General features: G+C 39.5%; 1 protein-coding gene across 1 annotated transcript; it reads left to right on the forward strand.

Moving 5' to 3' along the window:
• Nucleotides 1–1,402: 1,402 nt before the first annotated feature.
• Nucleotides 1,403–17,784, forward strand: abhd3 (abhydrolase domain containing 3, phospholipase). The gene is made up of 9 exons (XM_085390165.1): nucleotides 1,403–1,640; nucleotides 5,339–5,502; nucleotides 7,193–7,375; nucleotides 8,687–8,732; nucleotides 11,363–11,475; nucleotides 11,748–11,921; nucleotides 13,762–13,810; nucleotides 13,898–14,063; nucleotides 14,220–17,784. Exons 1-9 carry the CDS (start codon nucleotides 1,479–1,481, stop codon nucleotides 14,399–14,401), a joined length of 1,239 nt encoding a protein of 412 aa, XP_085246291.1. The 5' UTR covers nucleotides 1,403–1,478; the 3' UTR covers nucleotides 14,402–17,784.
• Nucleotides 17,785–19,701: the final 1,917 nt, after the last annotated feature.

Here is a 19,701-nt window from a genome sequence, read left to right on the forward strand (position 1 = left end):
TTATTTATTATGATTTTTAGAGTTTTTCTTTCTGTACAGTCAAATACCAAATATATTGATAGGATAGTGAAGAATTACTGAATGAAAACTAAGCTCACCAATAAAAAATGTTAAACTACATTTACCTACACTAGAACATATTTAAGGTAACTTCCATATTCATTGTAAGCAGTTTCAGCCTTACAGGTACTCATCAGCTTATGTTTTCCTTGTATACAAAATTATGTACCAGATTGTCAAACTATTAAACTTTAATCACCCCAGATTACATTTTAAAATGTGAGATTAGATTATTTTTTAATTGTCTGTTTAAAAATTGAAAGGACTAATTCTCATATGAATATGTTCTACTTTATCCCAAAAACGTCTCTCGTGTTATTAGCGCGCTAGCTATTTTCATGGTGATCTAACATTTGTTTGTACTGGAGATTTTGTTCCTTTTTATTTACACTCCAAGTGAAAGAACAATTCTTTAAATGATTGCTCTCTTGGGTCCCGAGAGCAAAGCCTTCCATAGGGTACTGCAAGTAAAAAGTACTGCAATAATGAGCATAAACATGCACAGAAAACACAGCATCTCACACAATATACCAGTACTTTGTGTAAGCACTGTTTTTGAAAGGCTGTTTGATCAGGTCAGTTGCACAAGCTGAATGTACAAAATGCATTTATTCACAGTAAAAACATCTTTCTAAAAAATTTACATCATTTCATTTTTTATTTAAAGGTAATCCAAAAACAATCAGATTAGATTACACTGGTTTCCAATCCAGCTGAATATACATATTCAATATACTGAATGATTGTAACCCTTTGTGTGGCCCTTGGATCAAAAATGCTCTTTAAGCCCAGTGATTCCCTGTTTTTGGACTTGTGAAAAACTGAAAATAATAATAATAATAATGTATTGAAGTTTGTTTGTTTTTTTAGCCCAGGTTGCCTGTCTGTGGGAATAGATTGGAAAACAGTTGCCATAAGTCCCCTCCAATTAAATTAAACTATACAAATTTCCACAAGGTAAACACCTCCACTGGTCCCCATGGAGGTGTGTACCCGCTGGGGCATTTGCCTGTTTTGCTTGGTAAGTAAATTAATTTCACCCTGTACTTCCACAGCAGTAAGTGTATTTTCTGGAGGTCAATGTGCACAGTGATGTTGCTGCTGTTTTTCCAAACACCTTTTTATTGATTTAATTCGCCAGCTTTAGTTTCGCTTTAGTTTTTGGCTGAACCGTCAGCTTTCCAATCCCTGTGCTGCACTGCGGGTCTGTGGACTGCAGGGGGCGCAGGGATGATTCTGAGTTCCCTGTTCTGCATAGCCGGTCAAAGAGCGCCACCTGTCGCTGATACCTATATATCTCTGTCCTCATCGGGTCCCCTTGACTGTCTCCTTCACTGTGGGCTCGCAGGCACACACAGCCGCGTATCACCAGAGCTGGCCGCTGTCCTCGCAGTACCTGAAACACCAGGGACCTTGCAATGATCTCGCTGGACTTAAATTTCAACATTTTGACTCGGGACCTGTCGCATTACCTGGAGAACCAAGTGAAAGTTGGGCTGTTCGGTTCGGGAGTGGGTCTGTCTCTGGTGCTGGGCTTCAGCGCGGCGTACACCTGCTACTATTTGATCTCAGTAGCGAAGGTAATTGACATTAACTTAAGGGTCTGTGTCTTTTGAGGGGAGTCTTCACGGTATACGGCTTGTATATCACATAAATCCCCGTGTGCGGTGTGTGGTCTTTCGCGGAGAAGCATCTTAACTGCCAGGGACTGGTGATGGTACTCGGCGTAGGTGCTGATGGAGGTGTCTGTTAGCTGGCATCAGTTTAACTGGAGGGATAACGCCGCAAAGCAGCACGTGTACGTCGGATGTCAGGCGACGGAGCAAACACTAATCCGTATATAGACCCAAAATGGGTGTTATCCATATTAAAGTTTAGCTCGTATGTAACGAGAAAAGGACTGCAGTTAGACGTCGGCATTAGGGAAGCTAGGCTAGCTTTTACTGTAAGCTAGAAATGCCGGTAGAAGGTGTTATGTAACGCCCGCTGAGCTGCCGCCGTTCATTTGTAAAGGATGGAGACGAACAGCGTTCACTAAATGAATAAAAAGAAGCTTTTCGTCTGTGACTTTAGGGTTTGAATGCATAAATGTGGTTAAAATAAACGTGGATCTGTGAAATTGCCAGTCAGAATCTCTTAAAGCGGTGGTGTCAAACATGAGGCACGGGGGCCAGAACCGGCCCGCCAAAGGTTCCAATCCGGTCTACTGGAAGGGTGGAAGTTTTTCTTTTTGTTTTTTCACTTTCTTCTTCACTGTACTACACAGGGATGAAAAACGTATGGCTGTTTAAGTGTTGGTAGAGCTAAAGTTGTTTAGCATAAATAAAGATTAAAATACTGTAGGTTTTTTTTCTTGTTCCAAAAATCATTATTTTTTATTGTTTATTTTATTCTTAATTTGCATTTATTTATTTCTGCTTGTAGCAGAAGTCACTTGACCTTTGAATACACCAGAAATATTGTAGTTCTGTAACTTTTATTAAGTTTTTGTGACTCACAGTCTTGTGAGTGGCAAAGTTTCAATAAAATGTCAGTTTTGATTTTGTTTGGGTTTTTTTTTTGCCAAACTAACAAACACTAAAACTAAAGATATTGCCTTTATAATTTTATTTTATTTTATTTTAGTCAGTTTTTTTTTCACATCTAATTTTGTTTTGTTTAGATTTAATTACCTAGATTAACATTTGTAAACAACACATAAAAACCAATCACATCAAAATAATGTAAACAATATACACACACTTTCTTCTGCTTTCAGAGGTTTGATGGCTTGAGACAGAAAAGACAGTTTAGACCTATTTTTTGTGAAAGGGGGGGGGGGGGGTAATTGTGCTGTGGAGATGGTAGTAGTTTAAAGGAAGAGGTCTCATCACTCACAATGTTATTGTGAGTGATGAGACACACACACAGTCCGTATAAATGCTTTCTAAACTTGGTAATGCAATTCCCAACAACATGTAATGGAAATGTAATAAAACCTGTAGCTTAAATTGCTTTAAACTGACTTCCCCACCATAAGCGATGTGATACAACCACCAGGTACTATTTGTCAGTGGATCCCGGAGGTTGCTGGCTCTCAGTAGAGGAAAACCTTTAGCAGATTGAAATGGTTGAAAATATTTGTTTTGCAGCACAAGCTGGAATTGGGGAATGTTCGCCTTCAAATAGAAGTTGTGGCTCTCTGCTTTTGCACTGAAGGCAAACAGGATCTGTTTCTAGTTTGCACTACACTTTTCACCGTTTCACTACAGCTCGGGGACTAGCTGGCCAGTGTTTGTGGATAAATCTGCCACTTCCATTCAAACTACACCAGCTACTAAAGAAACACCTATAGCCATTTTTCCTAGTGAGAGGTGGTTGCCAGGGGGTGAGTGACTGGTCTTTAGACCTGCGTTGCCATGGAGAGTACCCGCAACTAGGGCTGCTCAATTAATCGAATTTTAATCACGATTACGATCTGGGCTTTCAACGATCATTAAAAATGACTGAGCCGATTATTAGCCCCTCCCTCATTTATCCGCGACACCTTAAAGGCCGGTCCGTGAAAATATTGTCGGGCATAAACCATCCGTGGCGCAAAAAAGGTTGGAGACCGCTGATTAAGAGGACCCGAGGGAAGCTCGGAAAGCTAAGCAGAAGTTATTTGGAGAGGAGAGTGACTGCTGTTGGTTGAAAAGAGGTAAAAAAAAACTTCAGTGGCGTTGCACACTATTTTATATTATTTTTTAAAGTCATTGTTAACCCTTTAAATCCGGTCAGAGCAGCACGCTCCGTTTTGTGTAACTATTTTTAAATCCCTGTAGAACCTGAACCCTGTAAGCTAGCGCAATAATTTGTTTTGCATATGAAACCAGAGGAGTTGTACTTACATCTGATGCCATCAGCTTGTCCTCGGTCACGGTTTCCTTCCACATATAGCTTTGCAAAAATTGCATAAAAAGCGCTTGCAGGAACAAAAACGTAATATTCCAGAAACACGTTTTGCCGATCCGATCAGCTGTTCGTAACACTTCCCACATTGAAAAAGTCGTCAGCCCGAACTGTTGCATGTCCGCCATTTCCTGGCCGAAACCGGAAGTGACGTCATTTTCGCGGAAATGTAGTTTTTTACTTGTAGGCCTTAAAAGCCTACACTGGTCATGTTTGACTTTTCTGAATAGTTTCTGGGATGCTTAGAGCTCGAATTGCACTGCTGGAAATAGTTTATTTTTGATGCACCTGCTGTTTTCTTTGCAAATTTGCATCATAGGATTGTTTTTTTTGTTTTTCCTGCAGTATATAAAAATTGGTGTATCTCCAAAATAAAACTATGAAGACACTCACAATAAGTTTCCTGTTGTTGTAAACTATTTTTTGCAACTTTTTTGTATTTAAAGTTTTGAGGGATAAACCTCTTAAATTTCTCCAAGTAGAAATATATGTAAAAAAAAACAAAAACGATTTTCAATTTTTTTTGTAATTTATTGCACTTTTTTGCAATTAATGTAGTTACTATGGACTTAATGCATACATATTATTAAAATATGGGCTATAACAGTTATTTAGCAACTTGAAATGCTCCCACAAATGGCACTACAGCATGTAAAAAAATAATATAAGCTCTGGCGGACTTGGTTCTATAGTAGGTCTTAAAGGGTTAAATAAATATCGTCAAATAATCGAGATCTCAATTTCAGTGAAAATAATCGTGATTACCATTTTTGCCATAATCGAGCAGCCCTACCCGCAACCTCCAGCAACCACTTTTATACCCTAAGTCAGGGAATGCAAATTGTGTGTGTGTGTGTGTGTGTGTGTGTGTGTGTGTGTGTGTGTGTGTGTGTGTGTGTGTGTGTGTGTGTGTGTGTGTGTGTGTGTGTGTTTATTTCTTTACATTAAAAGGTTGGTTATTATGCAGTTGTTTAACTAGGCCAGCTCACTTGAGATTATATTGGGCCATGTGTGGCCGATGAGTTTGACACCCGTGACTTAATGCAAAGTAAGCAGCTTGCTATGCTTGAACGTGGTTGTGCACATTAATCATGCACAACTGTAGGTTTATGCACTCATAAAGCAAACTCTGTCACAGTTAGATCTGTATTGGTCTGTATTAGATGTGATTTGATGATAATGAATATATTTAGATTTAGCTTTACCGCATGTGACAGTAAATTTATTATTACAGTAATGGGTCTATTATTAAGACTAAATAACAGCACTTTAAATTAGTCCTGTAGGGAGACGAAGTCTCTTATATGATTTTAACCTGTGCCATCCTACATTCACGTCTGTTTTGCAGAAGCCACAGCTGATCTCTGGAGGTAAGAAGTTCTACCATTTTCTGAGGGAGCAATGTCCAGTAGTGTCAGAGACCTACTACCCCACCTTTTGGTGTTGGGAGAGCCGCATCCAGACTCTGCTGAGACCTTTCGTCACAGCCAAACCGGGGGTCATCTACAGAAAGTAAGTCCCCGCTGTGACTGATGTGCCAATTGTCACTTTCATCCTCTAAGCTTATATTTTATTTCTCCTTTGAATCAATTTTGTTCCGCAAGAGATTTCAGCATTACTAAATGTCAGGGAAAACATTTTGAATATTTTGCTGCTGACTGTGCTTGGCTTTATCAAACTTGCTCACTGAGAAATTGCTGTTGGTCGTTCTTTCCAGTGCCACAACTGGAAACAAATCCGGCTCTTGTTCTTTGTCAATCTCCAAAGCCCAGAGGAGAAAGAGATCCTTTGTGTCACCGTGCTGGCTTGGTCCGCCAGGCCTGCTCCTTGAAAATGTTCATTCTGCTGAAGATTAATTGGCACTGCATTCCCTACCCCCCACATATCTCAAGATATGAGATTAGAATGAGTGAAGACAGATTTGGTTTTAATTATAACACATGTATAACTTATTTATTTGTTTTCACTTGGGGAAAAAAAGACCCTCATTTTTCACGTACATGCGTTTTGCCCAAGTCTGTGTGTTTATAACTGTAAACTGTACAACTGATCTGATGTCCTTATGTTTAGGTGTCTGTACCATGTACTAGACATTAGAGTAAAAGACAAAAATACAATCTTTAATATTCTTTTTCCTTGTTTTCTTAATTCCTTACATAAAACCACAGCTGATTTTGTTTAAATATGACTTTTAATTCAAGGGAAACGGTAAAGAATTAAGAACTGTACACCATTAATCTGCCACAAGGACTTTGACACTGCCTCTGCTTTTCACAGAGATCTTTGTCAAGGAGAAAAATGCTCCCATAATGCCCCTGGGTGTACAGATGCTAGTGGAGGTCTGTGCTACCGCATCAAACCTAGAAAGACTGATAGTTGCATTCACTCAAGTTATTATCACATGGCCTCCGGGGACAGCAGGACACTCCTCCTATAATGAAGTTATACAAGGTTGACCCAAGGACGGACAGCGTGAAAGATGTCCGATGTATCGTAGGCTGTCTGGGTGAAATTCCACTCAGCTTGTTGTCATAGCTGGGGATTAGCACCACGGACTCTGCTGGTTTCTCCGAATTGGCCTTTCTTGACTTTAAAGTCTCGCCTCAGGTGCATATTTCATGGCCGTTCTGTAATTTCACGCTGTCTCTCTTAACCGCCGGACGGCCAAGTTGGGCTCAGCGGCTGTTGCGTGTGTGCGTTTGTGTGTGCGGAGCAGGTTTAAAAATGCACCGAGACTGAATTACATCATCTGCCACGCACGGGTTGTGCATCCACGAAATTGATTAGCTATAAGAACCCATTGGTGCAATGGCCTCCTCTTTATTTGAATTTGCTCTGTGTTGCAGAGTCTGCTGACAAGGTGCTCGCAAGGGAAATGAGGCAGCTGTCAGTGAGTGTTGTGCTCACATATCCAGTCCCCACTTTAGCAGCGTGTGTAACGGATGCAATGAAGTAATCCCGTTACTTAAAAGTATTAATTGTGATGTGAAAGAAGAAGTGGACTATTTCCACTGTTTTTATAGCTATTTCATTAGCAGATATGCTTTTTAATTCAAATTTCACACCAGTGTTGTCCCATGCTTGTGTCTGACTGTATATATACAATGGATGAAACGAAGAAGACGATATATACAGGCGCACAGAGTGATCATTGTCAGGAAGACCGGTGTTGCTGACTTGCGTGTCCTTCTCGTCTCTGCAGTGAGCTCATTAAAGCAGCAGATGGAGGACAGATCTCTTTGGATTGGTTCGACAACGATGACAGCCTTTCTCATCCCGACCCTGCCACCAGGCCCACAGTCCTCCTCCTCCCCGGTCTGACCGGCACCAGCCGAGAGTCCTACATCTTACACATGGTCCAACAGAGCCGGGATCTGGGCTATAGGTGGGTGGTCTTGGCTGAATAGCCTGGCTGACTCAAAGAACTGACAATTTCTCTGCTTTATGTTCTAATTTGCTATCCACACAGACTGCAGATTTCATGTCCAAATAAAGTGAAAGAACTTTCACTGGCTTTCATGATTGCAAAGTAAAATCTGCAACCAGTTCTATAGTGCTTTTGCAAGATTTTTTATACCTTTATATAATGGGTCCATGAGTGACAGGGGCTCGGGGTTATTTGAGGTGAAATCACAAATAAAGTGGGCAGCTAAGCTCCGTGTCGAGAGCTGCTTTTGTAAATAGCCAAATGTAGCCCGAGCTTGAAGAGTTGCAGAGGGAGGCACTTTTTTCCCCCTCCACTTTCCTTCATCTCCAATAGGCCCTGTCTATGTTCTCTCTGCACTCATTCTTTCACACAGATTTGGAAAGGCATGGGAAGAGAGCCGGCAAACTCAGCATCTTCCACCCCTCTCCCCTGTCTGTGTAGCTTAATTAATTACAGCTTATCCGGGTACAAGCTTTGCAGCTTAGCCCGGACCAGCCTCCGAGTGTATGCTGCAGCGTGTGTTTAAGCACTCCACCACCACCACCACCACCTCCTTCTCCCCCCTCCTCTCGCCCAGCACCCTGTACAGCTCTGCCCTGCTGCTGCTGCTGCTGCTGCTGAGTTATGCCGATTATAAAAACAGCAGGTCTGACTCCAGCAGATAATAGATGACTGGCGAGATGCTGATGCCTTTGCTTTGCAGTACAAACACAGTTCCTTCACACAGCTGTGCCTCCCTGCGCACTTCATCGTATACACAGTTCATTTCTTTTATGTAAGAAATGTTTGTATAAAGAAATCTGGGCTGTTGCTTTCATTTGGACGTGAGCTTTTATAGGCTTTTGATTAACTGTAAAATCCTGAAATTGGAAGGAAATGTAAAAAATAAGCCATTTACTAGCGATTTAGCCAGTTTGAAATCTGAAGTTGGTTAGTTTACACCAATCGAAGGCACATTTGAGGATGTTTTATCAGCAAACTTTGGATTTTCTTCTGGAAAGCTGAGTAAAAGAGCTAGTCAGTGGTTGTTTAATGCACTAATCAGTTCAGATCTCCTTATATTACATACACATGTACAACATAGACAATTACTTTGCAACATGCAGTTAGTTTTTATAGTAATAAATCCAAATATTATGTATAAAATGTCAAGAAACAGCACTACATTCTCGACAAACTCAATCTAATATATTCAAAATGTAACATTTACCTGCTGCCCATTAAATTTGACGGTGATTATTAAAATTATATATGTTTTGTGGATTTCAGATGCGTGGTTTTCAACAACAGAGGAGTTTCTGGTGAAACATTACTGGTAAGATCTGTTCCAACACGTGTCAAAGATTTCATTCTTTTTTTTTTCTTCTTTTTCGTCCGTGAGCGCCGTCCATGTTCACAGCGTCAGACACGACTGTTTAGGACAGCTGACCTCCCTGTAGAGTTGCTCTTTTTCTTCTGTTGCACACGTGTCGCAGAGCCCACAGGGAGCCTCAGTGGACGCCGAACAGACAATGTTGCTGCACAGCAGGGATTAAGTTACAGACAGATACTGTATTTTAATGCCGAGCCACAGAAATATGAGCTCGCCAAACACGTGCTGTCCCGACACCTGGCTTAATCTCTCCTCTTGCACTCGGGTATATTGAGCTAATACAAATTAGCTCAAACTTGGATATTGTATTCCATGCACATTGCATTTAATGGCTCCACTCTCTGCACTCTCTGCATGTCTCTGCTTTAGAATAGAGATACCGTCTACTACCTGCTACATTTACTATCACCATTGCATAGAGATTTTAGTCAAAGTGGTGTTTTATCACCTGGAGAGAGTGCACAAAATCAAACCTTCAGATTTGAAACAAGAGCAAAGGATCCAGTGTCACTGTGTTTGATTGGGGTTTACATCCAGAACTCAGTTGGTTCAGCTGTTATTACATTTGAGCTGGACCCTGTAATCCTGGCACCGTACCAGGTCGTTGGGGCAGTTTTCTCCCTCTGTCAGTGGAGAAAATGGTGCGATATTCAGTGCAAATGCTTTAGCACTTGTATGCTTCTCTGTCCAGTAAGTGTGAATATCCTCCATTGTTCAACCAGGCCAGTTTTTCCAAATGGCCCACTGTGTGAAAGATGCACACTGATACAAAGATTATTCCTAAGTGCTATAGCCCTATTTCCAGACCTTGAGAAAACGCCTATTACATTACACTCTCCTGTGGAGTTGCTTTGCAGTGAATATGTTCACTCTGCTAAGTCTGTTCCCCTGAGACATTATTAATTTGTTGTTTTGTTATATATTCAATATAAAAATAAGCATAGTAAGATCTGGTGGCCTATTAAAGTTCTGCTCTTGTCCAGAACTATTAAAGGAAGCATAAGAGAACAGAAAAGCAGGAATATAGTTTGCCTGAGCTTCTTCTTGAATCCTAATGAGCAGCCTTGGAGAGCTGAGAAACTGGACTTGTTAAATAGGCTCCTTCAAGTTAGAGCAGGCTTGTTTTAAATGTTAAGTAGCCTGCACTGAGTGATAACACTGTTTCAAGTCGAATAAAATGTCACCCCCACATACACAGAACAGCATTCTTATCATACTCAGAAATTGCCAAATAAACAATAATAATGAGTCTCAGAAAAATGGGTTATCCTGTGCTGGCCTGCTAAAACATTTTTTATGTAGATACACAGCGTGAACAGGTAAATGTGAATCCACTTTTCATGGCTTTATAGAGAGGAGATTCTCGTGGTCTACTGAGCAAATGACTGAAGGTTTCAATAGAGTTCACTCACTGGATACTTCATTATGTACACCATGCTATTACTGAATTGGAATGCCCTTTGCCTTCAGAGCTACCTTAGATTCAATAAGGTGCTGAAAATATTCCTTAGAGATTTTGGTCCATATTGTTGTGATAGCATCACCCAGTTGCTGCAGATTTATTTACTGCACATCTTTGGTTCCATCACAGGTGCTTTATTGGATTGATACTGACTGTTAAGGGCATTTGAATACGGAGAACTCTGTGACATATTAAAAAAACCCAGTTTGAGATGATTTAAGCCTTAGTGATAACACGGTGCGTTATCCTGCTGGAACCAGCCATCAGAAGAATGGTACACTGTGGTCATAATGGGATGTACATGGTCAGCAACAATACTCTGGTAGATTAGGGCATTTAAACAACACTCAGTTGTTACTAAGGGGCCCAAAGTGTGCCAAGAAAATATCCATATTATCATGAGATCACTGGCAAAAGCTTGAATGATCGATACTAGGCAGGACGTATCCATTGCTTTCAACTCATCAGACCAGGCAACACTTTTCCAATCTTCTGTTGCCCAATTTTGGTGGTCCCAATGGGAGCCTCTCTTTCTAGTTCTTATCTGAGAGGAGTGATAGTCATTGTGGTCTTCTGTTGCTGCTGTAGCCCATCTGCTTTAAGGTTTAACATGTGTGTTTAGAGATGCTGTTCTGCATGCCTTGTTATTTGAGTAGCTGTTACCTAAATGCCAGTTCAAAGCAGTCTGGCCTCTGGACAAACATTTTCACCCAGAGAATTGCAGCTCATTGGATATTTTCTCTTTTGAAGGCCCTTCTTTGTAAACCCTGGAGATGGCAGTGTGGAAAAATCCCAGCAGATCAGAAATTTTTGAAATACTCAAACCAGCCTTTCTGGCACCAACAACCACATCACATTCATTTAAATCACCTTTCTCCTCTATTCTGATGCACAGTTTGAATTTCAGTATGTCTGTGGACTGTCAGCCTGTCTCCATAAAATCCTTTAGAAGAAACAGCTGCTCTACCAAACTAATAAACTGTAATGTCATCTAAGTTTTTACTATACTAAGTTTCCAGTTTTCACTTTTGTTGGGTCTTCATCGTGGTTTTGACAGAGACAAAGAATCAGAAAGCCAGGAGTGACTGTGTTATGTTGCTGTCATACCCAGACCCCAAGGACCTACTGTGCAGCCAACACAGAGGATCTGGAGACTGTTCTTGAACACATCCAGAGGGCCTATGAAGCTGCTCCACTCATGGCTGCAGGAGTGTCCATGGGCGGGTAATGGAGCCACTCTTTACAAGCTAGCTTGCACATACTGCTAATAAAAGTCAGAATAAACATTAAAGCTACTTTTCACGATGCAGCTTTAGTAAACTGTGAGATATTGAACATTTACTGTGTGTTGGGGACATGTCAGTGCTTTGTTTTATTATTTTCCAGTTGTCTGCCAAATAATGTGTTTTTTATTGCACAACGGTAATCCTCTGAATTGGGGGATTGGTCATTCAGTTTCCCTCTGTCCCTTCATCTCTCCCTCTCTCCATATTCAGGATGATGCTGGCAAACTACTTGGGGCGCAAGGGCCGGGAAACCTGTCTGAAAGGGGTCGTGGTCTTCTCAGCGGGCTGGGATGTGTTTGAGTGCACCGCTTCACTGGAAAAACCCCTAGACCGTTTCCTCTTCAACTCCTACCTCACCAGCTGCCTACAAGCCTCTGTGCACAGGTCAGCCAGGGCCAGAGCAGGGATTAACACAGCCACTAAGTCACTGCCAGTGCTAGATTCTAAACAGAGGCTTGAACAACTGGGTTTCAAATATTTATGTTTGGTTTGCTCATTTAAAAGTTGTGGGGGGGAGGGGTATGCTTTATTATTTGTTAGGTGATGAACAAAACATTTAAACAAAGCCTGACTACATATCCACAATATATTCCTACTTGTGTGTTAATATGAGCAATGACATATACATATATATATATTTACCTAGTGCTGCCTCATCATTTTTCTTATTGGATATCACTGAGTTTTTCCTAAGTTATTGTGTTAGAAGAAGAAGTAAAAGAAGATATTTTTTATTAATCCGGTTAGAAAATTTAATTAAAACTAAATAGCTCAAATACGTAGACTAGTGACAGCTCGATAAATTACAATATGACAAAACAAATATTTTAATAAGGTAAAAGCCTAATCGGAAATCAATAAATGCTTAATCATACTTAAGTAAATAATAATTATGATGATGTAGTGGTTTGCGCTGTTGCCTTCCAGCAACAGGGTCAAAGGTAAAGGTCAAGGCTGAACCACCTTTACATGGTGTCACTCTGGGTAATCGAGACTTCCCCTCGCTGTCTCACTGTCATTTGCTGTGTAACCATATGTCAAATGCAGGATGGATAAATAGCTGAGTGTAAACCTAAAGAGCACCTTTATTGCATTGATGATGATGATGATGATGATGATGATAGTAAATCCAGAAATCCAGACTAATAACAGACTAAAGGACTAATAACTGATTTAATAGCCAGGGACAACACAAGGGTGGATTGATAAACACTGAGGAGAAGACAGTGCTATTTCTACACATGAGGGTAATTAGTAGAAGTGGACACAGCAGGGTCATGAGGCACATGTGATTGTAATGAAAGACATTGAGGCATGAGGTGAAGTAAAACTAAACACAAAACACAAGTGAGAAATAACGCCTAAGATAAGGCAGGAAGTGAGAAACAATAAACAGGGAAACGCAGACACGGGACTGAACTAAACGAAGAAGAATTGACACAAACGCAGAAGACGGGAAACACTGAGGAAACAAATGAAACTGGAAAAATAAATTATAACAAGAACTAAAGGCTCCAAAAATGCTAGAGAATAAATTAGGATCAATAGTCACCATTATGAACAGCTAATGAATTCAATGCCAAAAGTTCAAAAAGCCACAGTCCAGAATTAATAGATGGATAAAAATATTCTTATATAATACACAAATGACATCCACAAATGGCATCTTCATGTTGCCTAGCAACTGCAATTTTTTCTAGCATTTGTGCAATTAACATTTAACAAAAGCATCAACTCATTTAGATCCACAAAAGTTGAATTGAAGCTGCCTAGCAACGGGCTAAAACGGCCCATTTTTCGCAGCCTCTACAACCCCCACGTTTTTTACTCCTCTTGATGCGAATGAGAATATCAGTTCATGCTTATTTTAAATAAATATAACTGATATTAGCTTATCATCAAGCCAATTGTGTTCTTTAGAATATTGCTATTTAAGACAAATACTGATGACAACGTTTGCACATCTGAAACCGGGATCATGCTGAGAGGAAATGAAGGCTATGTGTGAGGAGCTGAATTTCATTAGCAGGAGGAATGTTCTCATATCGATGTTGATGTTTTATTGAAAAAAGCTTTTTTGAATTTATCTTTTCTTTTCCGGGGTAGATTATTATATTGTTACAACCTTGTCAGCATTTCTGGGGAATATTTTCAAATGCAAGTCATGTAACCTAACAGCAGTTAGTGACCTGTTTTTTGTTTTTGTTTTAAATCTGCCCCGCAGGCACAGACCAGTGCTCGAAAAATGTTACGACATTGATCATGTCATGAAGGTAGGGGATTATTTTCAGCGGCGTTAAGCCATGCCAATTTCATTAAATAAAGTAGACCGAATAAATCGTTTTACCGCATTCCCACAGGCAAGGACCATCCGAGAGTTTGACGAGAGGTTCACCTCCATAATGTTTGGTTATCCTACCAATGACGACTACTACCGCGATGCCAGTCCTGTCCACAGGCTCAAATCTGTGCAGGTGCCAATGCTATGTCTCAACGCTGCTGACGATGTCTTTTCTCCATCTCACGGTGAGTCTCCAGTCCAAAGTCCAGTTCATGGGTGAAAATACTTCAACTACGTGAACTAATGATAACATTCTGGCATGTCATGTAAAGACATTGCACAGAGATTAAGCAAAAAAAACCAAAACAAAACAAAAAGTGAATTCTGTGTTTTGTTTGCAGCCATTCCAGTGGAGGCAGTGAAACAGAACCCTAACCTGGCCATGCTCATTACCCATCACGGCGGCCATATTGGTTTCCTGGAGGGCCTGTGGCCACGTCAGAGCACTTATATGGACCGAGTCTTCAAGCAGTTTGCAAAGGCGGTCATTGAGCAAAGCAACCAACTCAAAGACCTCTCCTGATAAGAAGATGTAACTGATGTTCTAGTTTTACATTTTTATTATGTCTTCTTGATACATTCTGTCCTTTATTTCTTCCATTTTAAATCCCATTCTTGTTTTTTATACCTTATTCAGCCCTTTCTGCAATACATCTACCTTTTCCTCTCTACCAGACCAGTTCTGCAGTTTTTCTTTCTTCTGATGACTTCTTCTATCCTTGCCCTCCATAGGTCTGTTCTATTTTTGCTGCCACAAGCAAAAAAAAAAATCCTCATTCTTTCTCATTTTAAAGGGCACATTTTATTGAATGCAGCATTTGTGTTGCACTCAGCATTAATTTATTGATTCCATACAGTTAAAAGTCTGTAGTCCTGCAAGCAAAGCTGTTCATGTCACAGCTGAAATACTGAATCTGTGCCCATTTGTGCATTAGCTAGCTAAAGAATTATGTGATTACCGTGTGCAATCATCAGTACTGTACATGAGATTCCAATCATTTTTGTTTATGAAGCATCCTCTATTGCTTTTATCATGAAGACATCTGTAGGATTTTAGCCCTCAGGGATTTTTTTTTATTTCCTTAACTTCATTTTCCTTAACTTCTTTCCCTCCTTTGTACTTTCTCAGTTATTCTCCTGGAGTTTGAGTTTTTCTAAGTTTACGTCCACACAAAGTTATTTATTTTCTTCTAAAGTAATAGTTTCATATTTTTGTCTTTTGAGTTGTGAAGCTTGAATTGACTTTCTTTTAAATATGATGCTAATATCATGAGATGAATAGCTTAAAGATTGGAAGCATAAAGATTGGAAGCAGAGGAAAGCAGCGCCTCTGAAGCTCTAAATAAAATGCAGTGCCGTGAAAAAGTATTTTCCCTCTTCCTGAGTTCTTAGGGTTTTTTTTTTCATATTTTCATACTTCAGATCAGCAAAATAAATTTTAATATTTAACAAAGATAACCAGAGTAAATACATAAAAATCTGTGTGATGATCTGAACCATGTAAGTAATGTAATTTAATAAATGTGCAAAAAAAATAAACAAATCAGGAAGAGGGAAAATACTTTTTCTCTGCATTTTAGTGTAATGTTACTAAGGGATACTTCCCTCTCGTTGCCAGGAGAAGAATTGTCACGGGAGAGGAGTACCCACAAATTAAACATGAAATTGCAAAGCTCTTATATTTTGGCATAATTTTTGTCGCTGTTAATAAATAATCAGAAAGCACTCATAAAGAAACGTAAGTCCTCGAATGCAGTAGTTTGAGCTCGCTGCATAGTAATTACACATTTTAAAGCAAAAAAGTGCAAATTTAATTGGTTTTTATCTTATTTATTTATTTATTTGTTGCATAGTTGACATTTTGCTACATCAGATGGTCTAAAATAAGTATTAAAATATAGGTTTGCCTAAAATCTGTCCAATAATAATAAGTACTCACCTTTACCACACACAGACAGATAATGTAGTGCCTGGACTAAAGCTTTGTTTCTTTTACCTCTGAGTTGTCAGAGGTAGGAGTGACGCCACTCTCGAGTTGACCGTTCCAGCTGTAGTAGTAGTACGTGGAAAATATCGTATTTTGGGTTATTTCCAAATTTTTTGTAGTTTATAATTTTGACTTCTCAGATGCATAACTCATAATTTTTGAGTTATTAAGTAATTTCGCTCCCCCCCCCCCCCCAAAATTAAAAAATAAAAAGCTTGTGTAGAGTTCAAATTGGAAAGTCCTACATCAAAGTTGGGATTTCCAACTCTTCAGTTGGAACACAGTATATTTCCTAGTCTCATGAGTGACTTTAATGTGTTTGGTTACCCGTGTAACCCTGGTTCTCTGAGGTATCTCATGATAGGATATGCCCTCCGACGTAACGAAAAGCTCCACTAGCACAAAGTCCTTCTACGATCTTAATTGCTGATCTATTTGGTTCAAGTCCACTGGATGTCTTTGTCATCAGTGCGTGCGAACATCTGTGTGGGCATCTGCGTACCTGCCTGTTTTTTGTGACTGCACGGAGTCGTCTGTGAAGAATTTAAATAACAGTGGACCAGCTACCCATCTATCCCAGGCAGTGGGCATAAAACAGACTTCAGAGAAGTGTAACAGAAAAAACTACGCAGCTATTGAGTCTCGAACTGTAAATCAATGTCCATCTCTGCAACAGAGTATAATCAATGCTTAAAGCCTAGGTTATGCTCTGTTAGTTCATTATCATGTAAACTGTCTGCAAAAAGAATAGGCAGACACACGGACATCCACAGAAACCTGCTAACCATCTGATGACGAAGGGCTCATTTATAATAGCCCTTGGCCTCAATGTATAAAAGCAATGTATATTTGTCAGTCCGCTAGTTGAGGCTGCCATTTTAATAAAAAAATTTTTAAAAAACAGGAAAAGTCTACCTAAATCAACCTGTTTTAGAGCTTTACAGGGATAACCAAGCTGAGTTAGTTTCCCCCTTCTTTCATTCTTTATGCTAATCAAGTAACCGGCCTCTGGCTGCAGCTTCATATGTAGCAGACCGAGAGTGGAGTGGTGTCAGCCTCCTTATCTATCCCACACTGCGAAATCGAACAAGCATATTTTGAATTGTTCCTGTCTGTATGTCTCCTGCATGCACTTTTATTTTGACTCATTCTTCCATTCATGCACCAAATAGTTTTACGACATGGAGACAAATTCATCAATGACGAGGAATGTAAAATTGCACTATGTAAGTTGAAAAATTCCTTAATGCAAAGCACTTCATTTCATGAGAAAAATGAAAGTGCATCCCAAAGGTTGAACAGAGCAAATGAGAGTATGGAAATTTCACAAGGTTTTCTTTCTTCAAATGTTGAAAACGAGTCCTTAACGTAGGTCTGAGGGTGCTAGACTCAGTGGATGTGAATGAAATAATGCACACGGTGACTGAAAGTGTTAGATGTTGCTTTACTAAATGCAAAGCCTGGTTTCCAGTCATTTTTTGTTTTCTTTTGCCAACAATGATCAAGGGGCTGGCTACCATGTATGAGTTAGTATCAGTGAAACAATCAGATCTGACTGGAAGCCAGACTTTCAGTAATGCACTGCGTGAAGGATTTTTCCTGTTCCTGTGGAATTATTATTTTTGTGTTTGTTTGTCCTACCAAGTGTCCATTGTGCAGCATGTGTCTTATCAGTGTCATCATGTCCTGAACGTTAACACCACTTTGTAATATGTAGCACAAAGGACATGTTTGTCTGTTCATAGGATTCATTTCATTTTTTTACACTGTATAAAAAGAAGAAAATTAAACATTCGGTTTAACATGTGCGGCAATAAAGAGTTTAACTTTAAAACAATGTCTCGATATAAGTACTAGTATATACGGATTATCAACATGAGTGTAATATGCTGTATTTAATAAATAAATAAACAAATTCTAAGTCATTTTGGCTCCTGTCTCCAGATTTGTTTCTTTTTTCTTTCTATTCTTTTAAACTTGTTTTTTCTGTAATAATTACATTTAGAACACAAAGTTGGATAGCCTTCCCAAGAGTTGCGTGAGACTGCCTTCATCATCGTCCTCTGACGCCAGGACATTTGACAGTCCACCATTTGAGCTGGCTTACTGCGTGACCGCTGTGTCACCAAAGGGTCACACTGTCTCTCCTCTCACACCATCGGATTGGGATTTGGGCCTTAGAATTGACTCGCTCCACACTCATGAGCTTAGCCGTTGATAGGATATGCATGACTGCAGTAGTGGATGTGATCCACCAAAAGCCAACTGTAATCCGCCAGCACTCCACTTCCCCACAGACCAAGCCCTCAATAAGCCCACAGACAGATGAGCTTCGGTTATATGAAAACCTGTGATTAATTAGAGTAGACTGCCAAGAAGGGTGAGTAATTTTGTCTATCTATCTAATATAAATGTCCCACTTTGGACTTTACCCTCCGTATCTGATCCAATTGTTGCTTTTTCTTGACATATCTACTGGGATTGCCACCAAAAAAATTTAAAAAGTGGCAAATTTCATATACATACATATCTCTGAAGCATAAGCAATAAGCATGTTTGTGTGTGCTTGTTTCTTCTTCTACACAGTCATGAGTTGAGCCCCAAACTTGGCACACAGGTGCATAATAGTCCCCTGGTGGTTTTTTATCTACAGTAGATATTATGGCATCATCAAGTTGCCTGGCAACCACATAGCAATGGGCTAAAATGACATGGTTTTAGCATTTGTGCACCTGTAACGCCTTATAATAGCATCATATCGTTTTTATTCTGTGACAATAACTTCTCATTTATATCCACAAAAGCCATCTTGTTGCCTGGCAACCACCTAGCGATACTGTACTTATTTTTTGGTCTTTATTCACCTGCAACGCCTTGCAAAAGCAGCTCATCGTTTCAATTTCACCAAAAACATCTCATTTGTATCTTTTTGTTTTACTTTTCTTCAGTTTAACCATTACACAGTCTTCATAGGTCATGATTTAACAAAGTATTGTAATATTCTGACATTATTAACTGGATGACTAATCCTTAATAATATTTCAAAGAGCAGGAAGAGTATATTCTTTAGGTTTTACGATACTGTTTTGGAAAAACAGCATCTATCCCCCAACAGCATGCCCTTTTTTACCTAAGTCATGAAAACACAACAGTAATGATGGCTTTAATATATTTTATTGAAAATGAAACTTGGAAGAACAGTTAGGAGTTATTATTATAACCATCTATAACCATTACAACCATTAAACTCTGTCCTCAGGGCTATATCATAAAAAATATTCATACCTATCATTAACCATTCCATTATTTATATTAATTAAACCCAGAATAAATGCTTTCTAATTTGGGTATTGGTTATTATCTATTGATTGGTATCCATGGGTGTGGCCAGGAGCAGCAAATTTGCATTTAAAGCTACATGCACCTGTGAGCGATCGGTGAGGTATTGCTGAGCTGAAACTTTGAAGATACATTCTGGGAATATGTGAAACTTAATTTAAGCTGATAAAATGGGCTACAGTAGGAGAGAGAAATAATTTAAATGCATTTAATCTTCTGACCTTGCAGAATTTGGAAAAATATCACCTCAAAGCCCAAATTAAACAATGAAACCAAACAAGAAAACTGTGTACCACAGGAAGCTAATAGCACTGTAAATTAATAGCCTTAAAATAGTGAGTTACCCCTCTGACATCTTTGCAAGCATCAGATTTCAAACGCATAAAAATCATTTAAAACTTTTCCATGAAGAACAATCATGAGGTGCCAGAATCAGCATCCCAGGCGCCCTTTCATGCCTTTACTTTCTTATCCAGTCCTGACAGCCGCTGGCTGAA

Source organism: Rhamphochromis longiceps, linkage group LG18 (assembly GCF_057381845.1).
Source record: "Rhamphochromis longiceps isolate RC_006_pf linkage group LG18, R_longiceps_female_GT1.1, whole genome shotgun sequence".
Taxonomy (NCBI): Eukaryota; Metazoa; Chordata; class Actinopteri; order Cichliformes; family Cichlidae; genus Rhamphochromis; species Rhamphochromis longiceps.

Excerpts from the sequence above, each read along its gene's own strand:
- abhd3 (XM_085390165.1), top strand. The coding sequence starts at position 1,479 with ATGATCTCGCTGGACTTAAATTTCAACATTTTGACTCGGGACCTGTCG. Across the intron at positions 1,641-5,338 it reads ATTTGATCTCAGTAGCGAAG|AAGCCACAGCTGATCTCTGG; the intron begins GTAATTGACATT and ends TCTGTTTTGCAG. Across the intron at positions 11,476-11,747 it reads GCAGGAGTGTCCATGGGCGG|GATGATGCTGGCAAACTACT; the intron begins GTAATGGAGCCA and ends CTCCATATTCAG.